Raw genomic sequence first — 20943 nt, 5'->3', positions numbered from 1 at the left:
ATAACGAGTGCTAAAAAAACAGGATGAATAATAGCACATTATCAGGAAAGAGCAATCTACTCCAGTACCTGGTTTACACACGAGAAGCAGCACTGTAAGTAGTGGAGAAATGGGATTTTAATGGGATGAGGAAGATGGAGAGAAAGGAGAATCTGCAGAAGGTGCTAAAGATACTGGAGTGAGTAAAGAACCTGCAGGTGAGTCTGAAGAACTTGATGGAGATACTTGAGCAAGCAAGTCTGGAGACCTTGCACAAGGTGCTGCATACCAACTTCTCCACAGACTTGTGACATCAAGAAATAAGGAATGATTTTGACTCCAAATGTAAATGGGTAACTCTTAGCTTTCTACTTACAATTAACAACTAGATTGTTTCATTACCTTATTGAGGGCATGTATCTTTTGAAAGGAAAGAAAACAAAGAAAAATGTTCATAATTTTTTGGTAGTCAATGTCAATAAACCAAGCTTCTGGAGAAGAAAAAATATGAACATCAGGTGTGTATAGAAATAGATTTTGTCATTAACTACTCCCTCAAAGTGATCAGTTCTGTGAAGTTTCATTGAACAGATCAATGGCCTCATAAATCCTTTGAAATCCTTCTGCAATACCTCCTATTTCACATAGTTCTTTAGATTTATATCAGTGGACTTTATCTAACCCTCAATGAGGTGATTTGTATTTAGGTGGGCCATTGATGTCGGCTAAACAGAGCTTGCTATTGAAAGTTCAATGCATGACAATCCCAACATCTTAATTTTATATCAGTAATACAAGCAGCTCATGTTTAGAGTTTGCTAAGACATCTCCCCATAATGGATGTCTGCTGTTCATATCTCCCAGAAGAAAAAATGGTTAAGGGGAGTGGTTTATAATTTCAGCCACATCATGAAAGGAGCCGATGTTATCAAAGGGCAAATTAAAGTGAACATTTGGTATAATTCCTAATTAGATCTATTTGGACTGCTAATGCTTGTAGAGTAGTATGTCGATCTAAATGTTACGGGGGAAAGTCGCGTTGAATATTCACAACACTTCCTCTAAGACATCTTCCCTGAGGATTAAAAGATGATCTGTAACTGACATATTATCTAGGGCATACAGTACAGAATAGTAAAAATATCTAGCATGGTTTCTTGTAAACGGTTAACTATAAGAGAAAGGCCATGACTTAGGAGCTTTAGAAGAGGAAACAATAGTTAACTTTTTTGGAAAAATCCTTCTTAACAGAAGTCTTCTTTGAATTGCTAGGATTCTCAGATAATTCATTTGTGAAAGGTCTTGCTAAGCTTGGTTAATATTTTTCATAGATTTAGTTAAGGGGCATGGTGAACCTCAACATTACTCTTGAATATATTTAAATCTCAAAATATTCGTCATTTTCATTTCAAAATGAAATATACCGCTTTGTAATAATTAGTTTTACATTCACTAATGGAGGGGAGAGGAATGGCAGTCTCCCTCTTTTTAAATTATAAGACTGAGGGCTATTAGCATCATGAACCTCCTTTGTGACAGGTGCTTCTAATAGATCTCTAGCACAAGAATCTTCCCCTTAATCTGGCAATGATATTGCTTGAGATGACAACATTGGGTTGTACATCAGAGGTGTGGAAGATTCAGACAAAGGAGGCGGTGCCTCTTTGATGAGATGCCATGATTCTAAATCATGAAGCAGGGTATGTCTCAAAAGGTAATTTAGAAAGTAAAAGCTTTCCATTACCTAGTCTAGCGGTGATGTTACATATCCCTCTGATTTTCCAACATCTTTAGATTTTAAGACCTTGGTGAAACTGTCTTGCTTAAAAGTATCCTTACACATGCCACACGGACATCCTCTGCATCTGTCTTCTGAACAGCTGCTTCTTCTATTTAATATTGAAGACATTTCTTACTAATTGGTTTATGATCCAGGTTACAGTCAAAGCACTTAGCGACACACCTCTCTTTTTACGTATCCAAGAAAGATGTTCAAATCTGAAGCAATTTTGTAATGGCAAACAGGAGTCTTCAAAATTGAAAATAATCATTAGTTCTAGGAATTTTCTGAGCCTTCCATATTTCTTTAGGTTACATGTCCTCATAAAGTACCCTAATGAAAATCACTCCTCTTCCATAGCTAAAATTCATTATCTTTTTTATTTATATATAATTTAGCATATAAGACTGAGTTTTAGATTTTGCATGAAATATGGATTTCTTCCCAAATCTAGAAAGGTCTCCAGGTTCTATAATACCTATTTTGTTTTCTAATATAGTATTAAATTCTAAGTCATTAGATTTGTCTCTTCTTGCTGTCATAATAACCCACACTGACGGCTGAGGATTTCTTTCTGATCTTAAATTTATTTTGAAATTTGATTATTATAAGTTGTGCCGAATGTAAGCCCAAGTTTCACCTGCCATATAATAGTTGCCTCATAAAAGCTATCCAGCCATATGAGTGCCTCACCATAGACTGAACAGGGCCCCTTCTTTGTAGAAATAAGAGTTCATATATTCTTCACATTGTGATTGCGTATTAAACATTTCCCTTTGTGTTTCCTTGTGCAACCTTGATAGCTTCCACAGTTATCAATTATCTCTGTAATTTATTTTCTATTTCTTAATGCTATCCTCCATTCACTTAGACCAGGGATCCTTCTACAAGAGTAAAAGTTGCAAGAATTCCTTGCAAGTAGGGGATTGCTTGCAGTAGAACCATGTTCTTTGATCCTCAAGGCAATGATCAAACAAAAAGGTTCAAAAGTACCATTTAAAAGGTTTTAATAACAGCACAGAAGCCACAAAATATATCAAATAAATACTGGCACACTGTTTTGTAGAAAGCTCTATAATATTTTCTTCACTGCTGTTTACACTTCATGAAAGACTACTAACTACCCGGTATTCTTTCCCATCTTCCACTTTAACCTCAGTGCCAACATGACTATGTAACCTTGGACCAGTGCTGCCGAAGCATTTCATATGTATATATAAAACAGATTTCCTTGTAGATGAAGTTCAACATCTCCATAATGGTCCCCACTATTCACACGTATGCTACCCTAATTGCCGTGAAACTACGGTATCTGTTAGACATTTGGCCCCAATAGGGACCCTGCAATAGGTCAAAACCAAATTCAATTTCAGGAATCAGAGGGAAATGTTGAAGTTCTCCAAAAAAAAAAATGTTCTGCCGATGTTGGTTTATAGGGGGAGGACTTTTCTCCAGAGATAAATTCATTGACTACACAAAAAATTAAGTCTGGGGATAACCCTACTGTGCTGAGAAGGTTCATTAATACTATTCTTCCGCTTATTAAATTAGACTTATAAGGGTAGTGCATTTTAGAAAGAAGAGAATGAAATTATAAAGACTATTGGTGCGATTTTGTTGTACATTAATGTGTTTATGTGTTTCAGATATACCGATATACAGTATATGTGATGATCCAAGTGAATGAATCCTTGATCCTTATCACAACAGACTCCTTTATTCATGTGAATGCTTGTACTAAAAACTGATTTGTTATGAACACACTACTAGTCAGTAAGAGAACAGAAAATGCATCTCATTGTCTCACCCATTATATAACAATGGGAGTACCAAAACTGCTAATGATTGGATATAGCAATACATGTCTCAGCACTGACTGTAACTTTATCTTGAGACAAAGGGAGAGGGGGAAGAAAAGGGGGATCTTGTTTAATGGAATTTACATTTGTACCAGAATTCAAATTTTTAACATCATAAATTCCATCATCAAATGATAAAACAAAAAGAAATATGTTATTTTCATTAGTAAAATAAATTTTTGAATATACTTACCCGATGATCATGTAGCTGTCAACTCCGTTGCCCGACAGAAATCCACGGACGGGATACGCCAGCGATCGCTATACAAGAGGGGGGTGTACTCACCAGCGCCATCTGTGGTCAGGTACTCCAGTACTTCTTGTCAACACCACCTCAATTTTTCCCTCGGTCCACTGGTTCTCTATGGGGAGGAAGGGTGGGTCAATTAAATCATGATCATCGGGTAAGTATATTCAAAAATTTATTTTACTAATGAAAATAACATTTTTCAATATTAATCTTACCCGATGATCATGTAGCTGATTCACACCCAGGGAGGTGGGTGAAAACCAGTATACATGTTAATCAAGAAGCTAAGTATCCCGTATTTCATTTTTATCAGTTATTCAAAATAACAAATAAAACGATAAGTACCTGGTAAGGAAGTCGACTTGAACCATTACTCTGCCTTTAATAAGTACGTCTTCCTTACTGAGCGCAGCGGTCCTCTTAGGAGGCTGAACGACTCTTAGGTGCTGAAGTATAAAGGGCTGCAACCCATACTAAAGGACCTCATCACAACCTCTAACCTAGGCGCTTCTCAAGAAAGAATTGACCACCCGCCAAATCAACTAGGATGCGGAAGGCTTCTTAGCCTACCGTACAACCCAAAACAACAATAAAAGCATTCAAGAGAAAGGTTAAAAAGGTTATGGGATTATGGGAATGTAGTGGCTGAGCCCTCACCTACTACTGCACTCGCTGCTACGAATGGTCCCAGGGTGTAGCAGTTCTCGTAAAGAGACTGGACATCTTTGAGATAGAATGATGCAAACACTGACTTGCTCCTCCAATAGGTTGCATCCATAACACTCTGCAGAGAACGGTTCTGTTTGAAGGCCACTGAAGTAGCCACAGCTCTCACTTCATGTGTCCTTACCTTCAGCAAAGCAAGGTCTTCTTCCTTCATATGAGAATGAGCTTCTCTAATCAGAAACCTTATGTAGTAAGAAACTGCGTTCTTAGACATAGGCAGTGAAGGTTTCTTAATAGCACACCATAAGGCCTCCGATTGTCCTCGCAAGGGTTTTGACCTTTTAAGATAGTACTTAAGAGCTCTGACAGGGCAAAGTACTCTCTCCCGTTCGTTACCCACCATGTTGGAAAGGCTAGGTATTTCGAACGATTTAGGCCAAGGACGTGAAGGAAGCTCGTTTTTAGCCAAAAAACCGAGCTGTAAGGAACATGTAGCCGTTTCAGATGTGAAACCTATGTTCCTGCTGAAGGCGTGAATCTCACTTACTCTTTTGGCTGTTGCAAGGCAGACGAGGAAAAGAGTTTTTAGAGTGAGGTCTTTGAAAGAGGCTGACTGGAGAGGTTCAAATCTTGATGACATAAGGAACCTTAGGACTACGTCTAGATTCCAGCCTGGAGTGGACAACCGACGTTCTTTAGAGGTCTCAAAAGACCTAAGGATGTCCTGCAGATCTTTGTTGGTGGAAAGATCCAAGCCTCTGTGGCGGAAAACCGCTGCCAACATACTTCTGTACCCCTTGATCGTAGGAGCTGATAGAGATCTAACATTCCTAAGATGCAACAGGAAGTCAGCAACTTGGGTTACAGTGGTACTGGTAGAGGAAACTGCATTGGCTCTGCACCAGCTTCGGAAGACTTCCCACTTAGATTGATAGACTCTGCGAGTGGATATCCTCCTTGCTCTGGCAATCGCTCTGGCTGCCTCCTTCGAAAAGCCTCTAGCTCTTGAGAGTCTTTCGATAGTCTGAAGGCAGTCAGACGAAGAGCGTGGAGGCTTGGGTGTACCTTCTTTACGTGAGGTTGACGCAGAAGGTCCACTCTTAGAGGGAGAGTCCTGGGAACGTCGACCAGCCATTGCAGTACCTCTGTGAACCATTCTCTTGCAGGCCAAAGGGGAGCAACCAACGTCAGCCGTGTCCCTTCGTGAGAGACGAACTTCTGAAGAACCCTGTTGATGATCTTGAACGGCGGGAATGCATACAGGTCGAGGTGGGACCAGTCCAGCAGAAAGGCATCCACGTGAACTGCTGCCGGGTCTGGAATCGGGGAACAGTACAATGGGAGCCTCTTGGTCATCGAGGTAGCGAACAGATCTATAGTTGGCTGACCCCACAGGGTCCAAAGTCTGTTGCACACGTTCTTGTGAAGGGTCCACTCTGTGGGGATGACTTGACCCTTCCGGCTGAGGCGATCTGCCGTAACATTCATATCGCCCTGAATGAACCTCGTTACCAGCGTGAGCTTTCGACTTTTTGACCAAATGAGGAGGTCCCTTGCGATCTCGAACAGCTTCCTCGAATGAGTCCCTCCCTGCTTGGAGATGTACGCCAAGGCTGTGGTGTTGTCGGAGTTCACCTCCACCACCTTGTTTAGCAGGAGGGACTTGAAGTTCATTAAGGCCAGATGAACTGCCAACAACTCCTTGCAATTGATGTGAAGCGTTTCCTGTTCCTTGTTCCATGTCCCCGAGCATTCCTGTCCGTCCAATGTCGCGCCCCAGCCCGAGTCTGATGCGTCCGAGTAGAGATGAAGGTCGGGGGTCTGAACAGCTAACGAGAGACCCTCCTTGAGAAGAATGCTGTTCTTCCACCACGTTAGAGTAGCCCTCATCTCTTTGGAAACAGGAATAGAGACCGTCTCGAGCGTCATATCCTTGTTCCAGTGAGCTGCCAGATGGTACTGAAGGGGGCGGAGGTGGAGTCTCCCTAACTCGATGAACAGGGCTAGCGATGAAAGAGTCCCTGTTAGACTCATCCACTGCCTCACCGAGCATCGGTTCCTCCTCAGCATGCTCAGGATGCACTCCAGGGCTTGGTTGATTCTTGGGGCCGACGGAAAAGCCCGAAAAGCTCGACTCTGAATCTCCATCCCCAGGTAAACGATGGTTTGGGAAGGAACGAGCTGGGACTTCTCTAAGTTGACCAAGAGGCCCAGTTCCTTGGTCAAATCCAAAGTCCATCTGAGACTCTCCAGACAGCGACGACTTGTGGGAGCTCTTAAAAGCCAGTCGTCTAAATAAAGGGAGGCTCTGATGTCTGCCAAGTGAAGGAATTTCGCAATATTCCTCATCAGTCGCGTAAACACAAGAGGTGCCGTGGTCAGGCCAAAGCACAGGGCTTGGAACTGGTACACAACCTCTCCAAAGACGAATCTCAGAAAAGGTTGGGAGTCTGGATGGATGGGAACGTGAAAGTAGGCGTCTTTCAGATCTAACGAGACCATCCAGTCCTCCTGCCTGACCGCTGCTAGGACCGACTTCGTCGTCTCCATTGTGAACGTCTGCTTGGTGACATAAGCATTGAGCGCACTGACGTCCAGCACCGGTCTCCAACCTCCTGTCTTCTTGGCCACCAGGAAGAGACGGTTGTAAAAGCCCGGGGATTGATGGTCCCGGACTATCACCACTGCCTCCTTCTGTAACAGGAGCGACACCTCTTGATGTAACGCTAGCCTCTTGTCCTTCTCCTTGTAGTTGGGAGAGAGGTTGATGGGAGATGTGGTCAGAGGGGGATTGCGGCAGAACGGAATTCCGTAACCCTCCCTTAGCCACTTGACAGACTGAGCGTCTGCACCTCTGCTCTCCCAGGCTTGCCAGAAGGTCTTGAGTCTGGCTCCTACAGCTGTCTGGAGAGGAAGGAAGTCAAAGCTTGCTTTTCGTGGACTTGGCACCTTTCTTGGACTTGCCCCGGTGACTGTCTGCACGGGTACTTCCTCTACTGGGGGCTCTGCCACGAAAGGGCGGAATGAATCTGGTAGCAGGTGTATCAGCCACAGGGGTGCGGTAAGATCTCGGCACGGAAGGTAAGGTTTTAGCCTTACGTGCTGAAGAGGCCATGAGGTCATGCGTATCTTTCTGGATAAGAGCCGCAGCCATCTCCTTGATTAACTCCTCCGGAAACAGGAACTTGGAGAGAGGAGCAAACAGCAACTGTGACCTCTGGCAAGGGGTGATACCAGTCGATAAGAAGGAGCATAGAAGTTCCCTTTTCTTGAGGACTCCTGAGACAAAAACAGACGCAAGTTCGCCAGAACCATCGCGAATTGCTTTGTCCATACAGGACATGATCAGCATGGCCGAGTCTTTGTCAGAAGGGGCAGTCTTCCTGCTTAAGGCCCCCAGGCACCAATCGAGGAAGTTAAAAATTTCGAAGGCGCGAAAGACTCCCTTCATCAAGTGGTCCAGATCAGAAAAAGTCCAGCAGACCTTCGAGCGTCTCATAGCCGACCTGCGGGGAGAGTCAACCAAACTTGAGAAGTCGGCCTGGGCAGAGGCAGGAACCCCCAAGCCAGGTTCCTCTCCCGTGGCATACCAGACGCCCGACTTAGAAGCCAGCTTAGGAGGAGGAAACACAAAAGAGGTCCTTCCCAGTTGCTGCTTGGACTGCAACCAATCCCCTAAAATCCTCAAAGCTCTCCTTGATGATCTGGCGAGGACAAGCTTGGTGTAGGCAGACGTAATAGGCTGCATGCCTAGAGAAAACTCGGATGGAGGAGAACGAGGGGTTGCAGATACGAAGTGTTCAGGGTATAACTCTCTGAACAGAGCCAGGACCTTACGAAAGTCTAAGGAAGGCGGCGAAGACTTGTGTCCCTCCACATCAGAAGTAGGATCATCCAGGTGAGCAGCTTCATCCTCAGAAACCTCATCGCCTGAGAGTTGAGTAGCAAGAGGTAACGGTAGAGCGGTATGCTGAATGGCTGAATCCTGCAGAACGGGTGCATGCGCACTTGCGGATCCATCATCATGCCTCTGCTGAAGAGACTGAGGGCTGGCAATGACAAAGTCATGAGGCTGGGGTGAGGGAGGTTCTGCGGTGGTCTGAGGAGCAAGCGTGGTCAGAAGCGAATGCTGTAAGGCATGAGGCTCATGCTGCATGGTATGCGGCTCATGCTGTATGGGAAGAGGCTCATGCTGCGAAGAATGCGGCTGCTGAATGGTAAGAGGCTCGTGCTGCATGCGTTGAGGAGGCTGCCTCATAGCATGAGGCTCCTGCCTCAAGGGTTGCGCCTGCCTCAAGGGTTGAGGAGGTTGCTGCGCAGAGTGAGGCTCCTGCCTCAAGGGTTGAGGAGGTTGCCGCATAGCATGAGGCTGCTGCCTCATGGGTAGAGGAGGTTGCCGCATAGCATGAGGCTCCTGCCTCATGGGTAGAGGAGGTTGCCGCATAGCATGAGGCTCCTGCCTCATGGGTAGAGGAGGTTGCCGCATAGCATGAGGCTCCTGCCTCAAGGGTTGAGGAGGTTGCCGCATAGCAAGAGGTTCCTGCCTCAAGGGTAGAGGAGGTTGCTGCATAGCGCTGGTACCTGGCAACTCCCAATGCGGCAGCTCACGCATGGAAGCAGGAGGAGCCTCAAGAACATACGTCTGGCAGGGAGGACTGCGCAGAGGTGGAGGAGCGCTCGCAGGAGGAGGTGTGCTAACCTTCTCTGCCTGATACTCCTGCATCAAAGCCGCAAGCTGAGACTGCATAGTCTGCAGCATAGACAACTTGGGGTCCACAGAAGTTGGAGCAGAGGCCTGTTGAGGCACCGCTTTACCTCTCTTAGGAGGTGTGCAGTCATCAGATGACTGCGGCGAGTCCGAACTGGCCCAGTGGCTACACCTGGGCCGTTGGACTAGCTCGGACGGGACCTTACGTTTGAGAGGTCGAGAGACCTGGGTCCACCGTTTCCTCCTGGAAACTTCTTCCGCAGACGAGGAATTTAAGGGCTCAATCGTCTGGGAGTGGAAGTGACGATCTCTATCAGATATGCCCGCAACCACTGAGGATACAACTGTGCGCCGATCAAGGCCTGCCGAACCCTTTTGCCCTTCGACTTTGCTTCTCCCCTGGGCTTGGGAGCTTGCAAGAGGTCCCGGACTGGGAGGACGACTGGCACGCACAGAAGTATCCTCATGCGCAACACTGACACTGACACTAGGCACAGCACTGGCACTAACACTTCCCACTGCACTTTTCACTTTAAGTTCCTTGACATCTGCCAAGAGAAGATTGTGGTCACTAACTAAAGACTCCACCTTATCACCAAGAGCCTGAATGGCACGCAACATATCCGTCATATCAGGCTGAGCACTCGTAGCAGGTTCGGGGGTCACCACCACAGGGGAAGGAAAAGGTTGAGGGTCATGGGGGGAGGAATAAACCAAAGAGCGAGAAGAACTCCTCCTAACTCTCTCCCTCTCTAACCTAGTCGTATACTTGAGGAATTCATTAAAATCGAATTCCGAAAGCCCAGCACATTCCCCACATCGATCTTCCAACTGACAGGATTTTCCCCTACAGTCGGAACAAACGGTGTGAGGATCAACAGAGGCCTTCGGAAGACGCCTATTACAAGTCCTAACACTACATCGCCTAATTTTAGGAGCTTGAGAGTGGTCGGACATCTTGAATTTAGAGAACAGTCAAGGGGGAATTCCAAAGTAAAGCAAAGATCGTTAACCAATAAATCAATTTAATTCCAAAAGCTATCTAAGCTAAGGGAAAAGCTTCCTGTACAGCGAAGGCTAAATTTTAGAGCAAATACTTCACCAAAACCGTGAACAAAGACTCCAAAATCAACAGCGTATCCATGTAGGTCTTGCCGGCGGCACGACAGAGGAAAAATTGAGGTGGTGTTGACAAGAAGTACTGGAGTACCTGACCACAGATGGCGCTGGTGAGTACACCCCCCTCTTGTATAGCGATCGCTGGCGTATCCCGTCCGTGGATTTCTGTCGGGCAACGGAGTTGACAGCTACATGATCATCGGGTAAGATTAATATTGAAAACCTAATATTTAAAGTAAAAGGTGAAGTTAGGCTAGCACCTTCATCAGAATCTAGTGACAAAATATTTGACTCATCAGAAACATGGGTAACAACTGCAGACTGTGAGAAATAAATAATCAATTCTAAAACTGAACCAAATTGACTTGAATGTCTATTCTATTAGAAAAATCTAAACTTACATCATTATCTAGCATGCCTTCAGCAACTACACTGGTCAACGCTTCACAAACACTCTAAGATGACTTCACCAAAAACATTTTATCAGATTTGCTGGACCAACTCAAAGTTCTTTGCTTGTGCTTAGCATCATTTTCTTTTAACATAGCCTTAGCTAATTCAAGATATCCACTCATACTATTGCAATTAAGATCTACACATTGAGGGCAACGAAGGGTTAAAGAACAAGCGGAGCTATGGCAACAAACACACAAGAGGGGACCAACTGTGTTTAAATATAAATTATTCGTCTCCATTCAAGACAATACCTCAGCATAATAAAAATGGAACACAGTAAATCATTGGGTTATAACAGTTTTGACTTATAACATTTTGTGGATAAAATGCACCTCCCATAAAGATAGTGTATTTTTTTTTTTTATATTTATCTCATCAACTTATAACTGCCTTCCATATTTTTCAGTTCGTTAGGCTTCAATGTCATAAAATGTGGCTATATGCCCTAGATTATGTTTTTATTAGTGCATTAGCATAGATGAGTGACGTCAGTGCTTACATACAGTACTGTAATTAGGTGTGTTCCAACTTACATCAAAACTCTAGTCACATATTGTAGGAACACAACTCCACTGTATTGCAAGGACCTACTGTATACACAAAACCAACCTTTAAATATAGACATGAAAAATAAAGACAATTAAATCACAAGAGGAACTTCTTAGTTGGGCACAATGCAAGAAATCTTTATTTATTTTGTTGGTTTACTCTTGAAATACTCCTGTTTTCACTTGCTTCTTGGTACAAGGCAGGTTAGTGACAGTTAGTAGTCCCAAGCAATGAAGATAAGAGATGTCAGTAACAGAACCTTTTGTAATTATTCCTTATACAGAGGTTATCAATAACCGTTTCTTTTTGAAGGTATGATTCATGGAAATAAATATTCATAATAATGAAGATTATAATTACAAAAGTTTGATAAGTTAAGGGTTGCTGAAACATCACCATCAAGTAATTTTGTCTAATCAAATAACCGACTAACATGCTGTGCATATATAAAATCTTGTAAGGTCTAAAAGTTAGGAAAAAGCTGAATAGCTTCTAACAAACAAATAAACAGGATAAATACCTTAATTCTTTTCATTACCTACTCAATACATAAGAAAACCTACTTAATAAAAGCAATGGTAGTCCTACATCTAATCATAAATATAAGAAAAACCGCCCAAGGGTAATATCCTACGGAAGATATTTTCGTATCTACATTTCTCTGTGTTACCGATCAAAGGGAAATGCTATCAGTTGGCACTTAAGTAAGCTTATTAAATACAGATACTAGGGTGATGAAGATTGGTCATAAGAGAGAAGAAAAGGACATAGAAATGAGTGAAAATAACTGGATAACACAATCTAACCGGACCTTATGGTGCAGGCACACTACTCACTGGTTGGAGACAGACATCATTCTTCTTTTTTTGAAGATATTGTCTTAAGAAAATTTTGTAACAAATGAAATGATTCTACAAGTTATGGATTTGTTATTAAGCAATAAAATAATTTCAAAGTTACACAATCACCTTAGGAGTAATATCTAAAGTCTAAGGATTTACAATGTCAAGTTAGTGGCTCTCAACATACCTGTACTGGTAATTTTGATGAGGATGACTGAAAACTTGAGTATAACAGTGCATTTTGTATTCATACCATAAGTATCAATAAGGCCTTTAAAGAGACAATGAGGTTACTTCATTGGAGTAAATTGTTAACGAGTTGAAAAAATCCCTTTCTCTTTATTGGGAAAACTCCCTCTAGAATCAGGAGGAAAATGGGAGAGCTTTAAAATCATAGTATACAGGTATTTCACAGAATTCAGGAAAAGGCTGAGAGCCCTTACCTTCACCACCATAAACTTTAGTTGTAATAGTCTACTGGTACATATCTAAACATATAAAACAACAATCTGATTACCAAGGATCTCATCATGCATAAAGAAGGCTGGTTGAAATCTTCTGTAAGTGGAAGATATGTATCTATAAATTTCATAGCAAAAAACTTTGATAAGAATTAACTTGATTTCCAAAGTGAAATTTGCTATTACCACACTTACCACTAATTAGAACAAGTTAATGATGAAGTGATAATTTGACAACCTCTACATAAAACAAAAGAAAAATCCCCCTCTGAGTTTTTGCACCCTATCTCCTCCAATGGTCACTGAAATTCTCTCATCTGCTGAAAAGAGGCAGATGGTTAGCCAAAGGAAAAATGTAAAGAACTCCTAAGATTCAAGTTGACTCAAACACTGGAGGTAAGTATATCATCAAAAGTGGGGAAGAGGGTGGGAAACTAGTTCTATTTAAAGGTGAGTATGGATATAATAGATTTCAGTATAAAAGCTATATTTACTTCCATGAACTTAACCTTTGAATAGAACAAGCTGAATAACACTTGCTTAGTGGTGATGTGCACAAGCAACTTAATCCAAATTCTACATCTCATAAATTAACTCAAATCACTATTTTATTTAAACCAATGCCTAAGAAAATAAATATGGAGAATACAAAGAACCACCTCACTATAAGGTGAACAATTTGATAGAACCAAAACAAATATTTTTGGACTTCGATATATGCTAGCTCAACTGATTCATTAGAATAGGCTTTGAGCCAGATGGGGATACCATGCATCCCCCCACCAAACTTAACCAAATTAGGTTTTACTGAAAGGTCAAGATCTACTGAACCCAAATATCAATGTTAACATTGAAAATTTAGGGATACAATCCATGTTATGGCCTAAAAACTGACGGTATCCTAGAAGGCCAATTTTACGGATCGGTGTTGTTTTGAAAACATGGATGTTCATTTTTCATAGCATATGTCAATACAAAAAGTTTTAATATATCTTGAAATATACTGAATGAACGCTCTGGATATTCTCTTTCAACGCATATCAATCACAGATTTCTAGAAGAAAAATAAAAGTTTTATAAACAGTTCAAAGTGAGTGCTGTACCTTAACATTTCCTATGAACAGTTACCAACAAACATTTTCTGTGCACTGTATTCATATTGTTCACAAATATTATGCAGATAACTTTTATTTAAGCATTTAATATCATTGCACATTTAAACAGCTTTAATTTGGTGCCAAAAACATGGGTATATTCTGACTAACAGCTTACCTACCCATTGGGTGTAGCATTATCAAATTCCCCAAAACATTAAGAAACGAACATTGACAAAGGCAATCTGAACCATTGACTAAGGTAAATAATTCTAAAATTTTGTGAAACATTAGCACAGATACTAAAATAATTTGCGGGAAAAACCACCATATAAGTGACATCCAAAAATAAACATCAGTAAGAACTATAAGTCTCTGTCACTATCTGAACTATAGTCACTCTGTTCCCCTGTGATTGCAGCAAACTCGTCATCCTCTCCAGAAGAAAAATCAAAAGATATATGTGAGCTGTTTTGGAAGCCTATCTCCATCATACCATAAGAGCTAAAGATTTCCATCTATTATTGTCCATGAGGAATATCAGACTTTGCAAAATGTGATCTCTTCCAGATCCCAACTTGATAATTCACTTGCCTGATGTGTTTTTCAAAAGCTTTTTGACATGGCGGCAGTGTGGCCATATCTATGTTGCGTGAGGTTTTGATAGCCGTGGCACTATCCTTGTCACACAGTTCGCTCTTCTTCAAGAAGCGCAATTCATCTACACAACGTGTAGCCTACATAGTCTTCCATGCAGAGCACATGTGAACTCATCCATTTTCACCTTTTCCAAACCTCTGAAAGCACTGGTTGAGTCACAACCTACATACACGTGAAGTACCATGAGAGCAGTGCAGTGCTCTTTGGTGTATTGCTGTGCAGCTTCACTATCATTATCAGTCAAGCTACAAACAAAGTCTCGACAACACAGAGAGGGAACATCAACTACATCTCAGTTAAACTTTACTTTACATTTAAAGCATTATCTTGGAAAATTATTTGCCATAGACAAACAACAGAGATATTATGCATAGATGTTAAACAAATATTGAGTAGTATCTTTTCCTTTTATTATTAGCAGATGAGGAGGGTTTTGGCAGCTATTTTGAAGGCTGGAGGGGGAGTTTTCTTAGTTGTTTCCTCTAGAGGGGGTTAAGTAAGCACTTTAACTCAATAATTTGTTCTATTCAGAGGCAAGATTCTTAGAAATTATTAAAATAACTCAATGAAGTTTGGAGAGCAGAGCAACATATTAGAGGATTGAACATCTTAGTGACAGGTGTATGTGTACACTACTATCAATATTTTCATTACTATGACCAGAAAACCAAAAAGTATAATTGTTATATTGACTTTTACCAAAATTTCTTTCACTACATGATGTGGTCACCAGTTGTAGTAAAATGCATTATCAAATGTTGAGAAAACTACCTGATGTCAGGTTTCAGTTAATGTAATGAAAACTTTCTATACTCTGAGTAAGTCTGATTATATGTTGGACTCTTAAAAACACATCTGTAGGGTGATAATGACCTTTAACCACATGTCGAATTTTTCATTAAGGGGGACTCGTTCCCACTTCTCTCTCTCTGCTATGGCTGTGTTGATGGCCTTTTGGACAAGCTCCGAAGTGGCATAATAGAACTGGGCAAGCCTGTAATAACAAGATTCATTAAGCCTCCAAATTACATATCAAGCCTATTCTACAAACAATGATACCAACTCGAATAGTATTGATAATAAGCAATTTTTCTGTAATCAAAATTACTATTTCAATATTTACCTAATAATCTTGTGCTATATTAATTTGGTTGCAAGCTAGAAAAAAAGTGCTGGATTTCAAACTAGCCACCAGAGTGCTTGCATCTACCACTGCCAATTGCATCTATTTATCAGTCAAGTCTTATCTTTAATTATGTGCCCACTATATTTTGGGGAGGTGCACATGTAAATACTATATATAACTTGAAATGGCAGTATTTAAAATGAAAAATTTATCTATTCCAATGAATCATGGTAATTTACATATTAATCTGGATTGAGGGATAGTGGTCAACTTGAAGGCTAGTGGAAAAGCCACCTCACCTGACAACAGGGAGTTGATTATAAAGAAAATTTACTTGAACACTTCTTGCCTATAGGCATGTCCCCTGTGGCAAAATTGCTCGCAACATTTGAGGATTGTAAAACTCTTGGTGATTCCCTTTGAATGCGATAGTAGGAGAAGACACCGTTTGGTAGACTTTCTTGCTGTGTTTTGGGCTCAGGCCATGTCGTCCTGATGAAAGGTTCCTATAAGTAGATTCCTAGGGTATATTTGAGTACAGTGATATTCCCAGATAATTTACCTTTGGGTCTCCAGAATTCTAACTCCAGCCACGAATATCCTCAAAATTTCTCTTAAGGATATCGCATAAATCAGGGGAAGTATATCTTGATACGACACATAGCAATCTTCCCCCCGAATAGCGTTTTCGCTTCGAGGGGGAAAGTGGCAAAATTTTGAAGGGGAGCCGGTATCAAGGTTACCCTTCCCCCGTAACTACTTGAGTATCCAGATGGCTCTGTATGTCGCCGCCATGTTTTATTCCTATAAGTGTAGCGCTACAGCTCGGTGATTTTCCCTGTCTCTCTTTCCTGTACACTCTACTTTTAGGATTTATCATGCAATCTCCAGCCTCTTCTGCCTCTGGAAAGTTGAGTATTCGATCTTTACATCGTATAAATTTTAGCTCTTGCCTCACAGTGAAATTAGGTTAATTCAAGTGAAAGAGCTCATTACGCATGAGTTATTTAGTTAGCCGGAACGACTTTCCCGGTTTTAATAGCATGAATATCTTGGAGCTATTCAGTCTTCATTGCTAAGAATTAATTATATTATGCCGATTGTATTCTTGATAGTTTCGGCGATTTAGGTAACCGAACCTTGCTTGCGCTAGGCTTCCTAGCCTATGCGTTTGAGTTAACTTTCATGCATGATATATTAGACTTTCCTAGTGTAATGACAATTAAATGAAGCTATTTAGGCAATTTATACGTGTAAGATACATTGATTGCATATATATATTCCTCTTCTGAGATCATATACGAGAGAGTTTCGGCGATTAAGGTAGTCGATTCTCACCCGCCGCTAGGCTACTACCCTAGTGGCTTTAGTATACTTTCATACATGTTCCCCGGTTACCCTCGTGTGTCGTTTTATCAATTCAGGCGGAGATAGATATCTCCTAGAATTATTACATAAAACGATACTCGTCTCCTATGGAGATTCAAGGGTAATCCCTCCTTCCCTCTGAGCGTAGCCCAAGGCTACAACCCTATTTGGTCTTGCCTTGAGTAGACACTCAGACATGACTAGGCTAGGGTGTTCCGTCTCTTCCCTTGGCCGGCAGATGCCAGGCTTTGGGTTTCGGTCAGAACCTCAGAGTACTGTATATGGTCTTGTGCCGGTGGCCGGACGGCAGGGTGAATAGTCATTCCCCTGCTGGACTAGGCTGCCGGCATAGGAGGCTAGACCTCCCTAGGCCGCACTTGAAGTGGTTGTATGATGCCGCCACCTTCTCCCTGCGGTCTAGTAGACTAGTTCTGTGCTCGCAGACCCTGGGCTGAAGAATAGACATTCTTCTGCCGCCTAGGATGGCGCCGGCACTGGAACTCTCTTTCTCCCCTGTTGAGAGGAGGCGGCAAGTTTGCCGTCGTCCCCTTAACTGTATTGGCAGACCCTAGGCTGGAGAATAGATATTCTCCTGCCACCTAGGATGGCGCCGATACTGTTTCTTAGGGGTGTGGTAGGACCGGCAACCCTGCCGGCTCCTTCCACACCTCATACAGGACCCTTTTCCCTCCCTGCTCTGTCCTTTAGTGATGGCCTAGCCATCGCAACCCTTTGGCCGTCATCCTACAATCTCTCCGCTTGCCGGCAGGTTGTGGGGCCGGCCGGGGCTCCTACATGTAGTGGCTTAGTCGCTCAGCATTCCCTTATGGATGTAAGGCTCTGGGAAAGCTGTGCCGGCTGGGCCAGCTGCCGGCGGGAGACCCCTATACTGTAGAGTGTTCTTCAGTCCTCTCTTGGACTGCCAACCTCATACCAGTGGCCGACAGAGACCGGCAATGGTTTGTGTTTGGTTGGAAGCCTGAATGATACATTCTCCCCTTCCATTTGAACCCTCATTCTGGAGGAAAGCAGTAAGACTGAGTACTAACACCCTTATTACTGTCAATATACATTTAATAAGCTACCCTTCAACCCTTGCTTTCTCTCTCTCTCTCGGTAAGTGCCGCCGGGTACTAACCTATCCGACAGGTGCTGGCCACTAACCCAGCCGGCAAGACGCCAGCTGGACCGGTGCGCCGACACTACCCGGCGGGACTAACCTTGCCGGCAGACGCTGGCCAGGTTGACACTGCCGGCAGACGCTGGCCAGGTTGACACTGCCGGCCACTACTCCAGCCGGCAAGACACCGGCAGGAGTGGTGCACCGACACTACCCCAGCCGGCAAGGCGCCGGCTGGACTGTGCTGCCAGGTGCTAGCATAGCCGGCAACATGCCGACTAAAACTGCAGTATATGCTTATACAGTAGCCAGTATATTTGCAGTATAGATCATACTGCAGACAGGAAACTATAGTATATATTATACAGTAGTTATTTTCCAACATACCCCTGTGTATCCATGCACAGTCTATTGTTAAGACCCATTATATATGGAAAGAAAAAATTTCTTTCCACATACTCATAGATGATCAGTTACAATTTACCTTCATTATTAAAACCTTTGAAAAAACCAGTGTCAAGTTACACTTACCTATCCTTACAGGTTAGACTTTTTCCATTGGGTTTCCTGAATAGGAAAATTCTAGGTTTTAATTTTGGGGGAGGTCGCAGCAATTGTCTGGACGGGAAACACAAGTATGTGTCTTTCCTATTTCTTTTCTAGCTAATCTATCCTAATCTATATGCAATAAATATGCAAAAATATTAATAACAATATCTATATAGTTTATCAGGTGAGATGAACTACCGCATACTCATTTAGTTTTCCTCTCTTTACAGGAGGACTATCCCAAGTGCCAGAGATTCTTTTGCAATGTGAGGAGTAAGGACTTCTGTGGCCATGTAGAGTGCAGAGCTCACTCTCTTTGCTCCATCTTTCAAGGGATCTCTTAAGTACTGGGACCCCCACGACTGCAATGTGTGCAAGGCCTTGGTTACTGAGGCTTTTGATGACCCCAAGACAGCGGAGTCAAGGGACGCAGCACGGAGTAAGCTGTGCAGATGGGTTCATGGCTTACAGAAGAATGCCACGGGGCCTTACCTTCTGAATGAACGGATGCGTGCCTGTCTGTTCCCTATGGCGTCTGTGGATGCTGTTATACCCCATCCTCATCCTGACATCCCTTGCGTCCAGATATCCGTAGATGCGAATGTCTCTGACGTGATGAGAGGATGTCGGAGGTGTCCGAGGACACCAAAAAAGACCTAGCGGGAGGTCTAGAAGAGGAGTCTACCCTGGCTCCTGAGACTGAAGAGGACGACGTCGAATCAGAGTCCGTTTCGTCGGTTCCGGCCCCAGAACCTGTACCCTCTACGTCTTCTGCTCCTCCATTGGATGACATGGGGAAAGCTTTGGCTAGTCTCATGACTATGATGGAAAGTCTTCGTAAGCAGAACGAAGAAAGGGACGCTGAATTGAGGAGAAGAATGGACCATCTCGCCGCGTCCTGTGGTTCTCAGAGGAGACTCAACGTGAAAGATCTTCCTCCTTGCTCTGACGTGAACCCTTGGAGGCATGCGGAATACATGGGAAGATTTTCATCTCAGAGAAAATTGAGTTTTGGCCCAGCTTTAAGTCTTACCCAGACTGCTTCGTGCGCCTGAAGGCGGAACCTGTTTCCAAGGAGGAGACAGAACCAAAAGAGGTCATAGTGCTTGACCATAAAAAAGCTCAGGCTCTGTTGCCAAGTAGCCTGAAAGAAAAGGGCTTCACTAATTCGAAAGTGCCAGCCCTTAGCAACACACACCATTCTTTTCTTGCTCCTGCTAAACTTGCTTTTCCCTTTACGGCAAAAGGGTTTACGGCAGTTATGAAGGCGGTGGACGCAGGCAAGCCTTGCCCTACACTCGAGGAGTGTAGACCCTTGTCCCTAGCTCTGCCTACGGACAGGAACGACTGGAAGGAAATCCACCTTACCTGGAGGCGGATATTGCTGGACGTCAGTTCAGTGAAAACCTCCCCAAGTTGTCTGAGTTTCTCTTGCGAAGGGAGCAAGAGACAAAGGAGAAACTTGCCGCATCTCTGTCCCTCAAGATTACCTTGGAGGCAATGGCAAGTGATAACAGAGCCCCAGATATGTACATGGTCGTCGCCTAATCACATTTGGCTACATTGGTCAAGGGCCTATATGGCTTTGTGAAAGCCAGACGGGCATGTAGGGAGTTCGTGTTTGCTTCGGCTGCAGTGAAACACTAACCCAGGAAGTTGATAACCTCTAATATCTGGGGAAAAGACCTCTTCCCGAGCGAAGTGGTCAAGGATGTAGTCGACAAGGCCGCCACGGAGAATAGGAATCTTCTCCAGAAGTGGGGCATGTCGGCGAAGAGAAAGTCTTCCCGGGTGAGGGTCCCCAACCAAAGAGGAAGACGAAGACACCTAGGTTGCCCTCTCGCCCTGTCAGACAACAGCAACAGCAACAACTTCCATGAGGCTCATGCTAGGAGCTCCAATATGGACAAGAATGTGCAACCTAAGGATGGAGACTGAACTACCATCCCTTAAGGACAGAATTGCACTAAGATTGATTGATTGATTGATTTAAAGTTTTCAGGCATCCTGACATCTAAGGTCATTGACGCCAGTAACATTTAATTTATGTATACAAAAATAAAAAATAAAATAAAATAAAAAATAAAAGAGTATTCAATTAAAATCATAAAAGTTGAATGTCATAAAAGTTAAATATTTTTCAGAAGACCTGCTTCTGAAATAAATCTAAAAATGCCACTTGCATGGTAGGACACATCATTTCCAAGAATCTTGGCAAGGATGAACCTGCCACCCTCACCTCGAGCCTCAAACAAATATCTATTCCTTAAGTTGTTATAATTGGGGCATTCGGTCAACAAATGCCTTACTGTTAGAGGTACTAAACAGTCGTCACAATACGGTTGGTGTTGGCCCTT

At 42.9% G+C, this 20943-nt stretch overlaps 1 protein-coding gene across 1 annotated transcript in view; it reads right to left on the bottom strand.

Annotated features, from left to right (window-relative positions):
* LOC137657943 (delta-1-pyrroline-5-carboxylate dehydrogenase, mitochondrial-like) overlaps positions 1-20943 on the bottom strand; it is a 194130-nt gene that overhangs the window by 24636 nt on the left and 148551 nt on the right. Inside the window, exon 4 of the mRNA XM_068392656.1 lies at positions 15297-15417. Coding sequence (XP_068248757.1) covers positions 15297-15417 — 121 coding nt within the window. The remainder of the gene's footprint in view (positions 1-15296; positions 15418-20943) is intronic.

This window comes from Palaemon carinicauda, chromosome 18, assembly GCF_036898095.1.
Source record: "Palaemon carinicauda isolate YSFRI2023 chromosome 18, ASM3689809v2, whole genome shotgun sequence".
NCBI classification, from domain to species: domain Eukaryota; kingdom Metazoa; phylum Arthropoda; class Malacostraca; order Decapoda; family Palaemonidae; genus Palaemon; species Palaemon carinicauda.
This window is presented reverse-complemented; position numbering and strand designations above follow the sequence as displayed.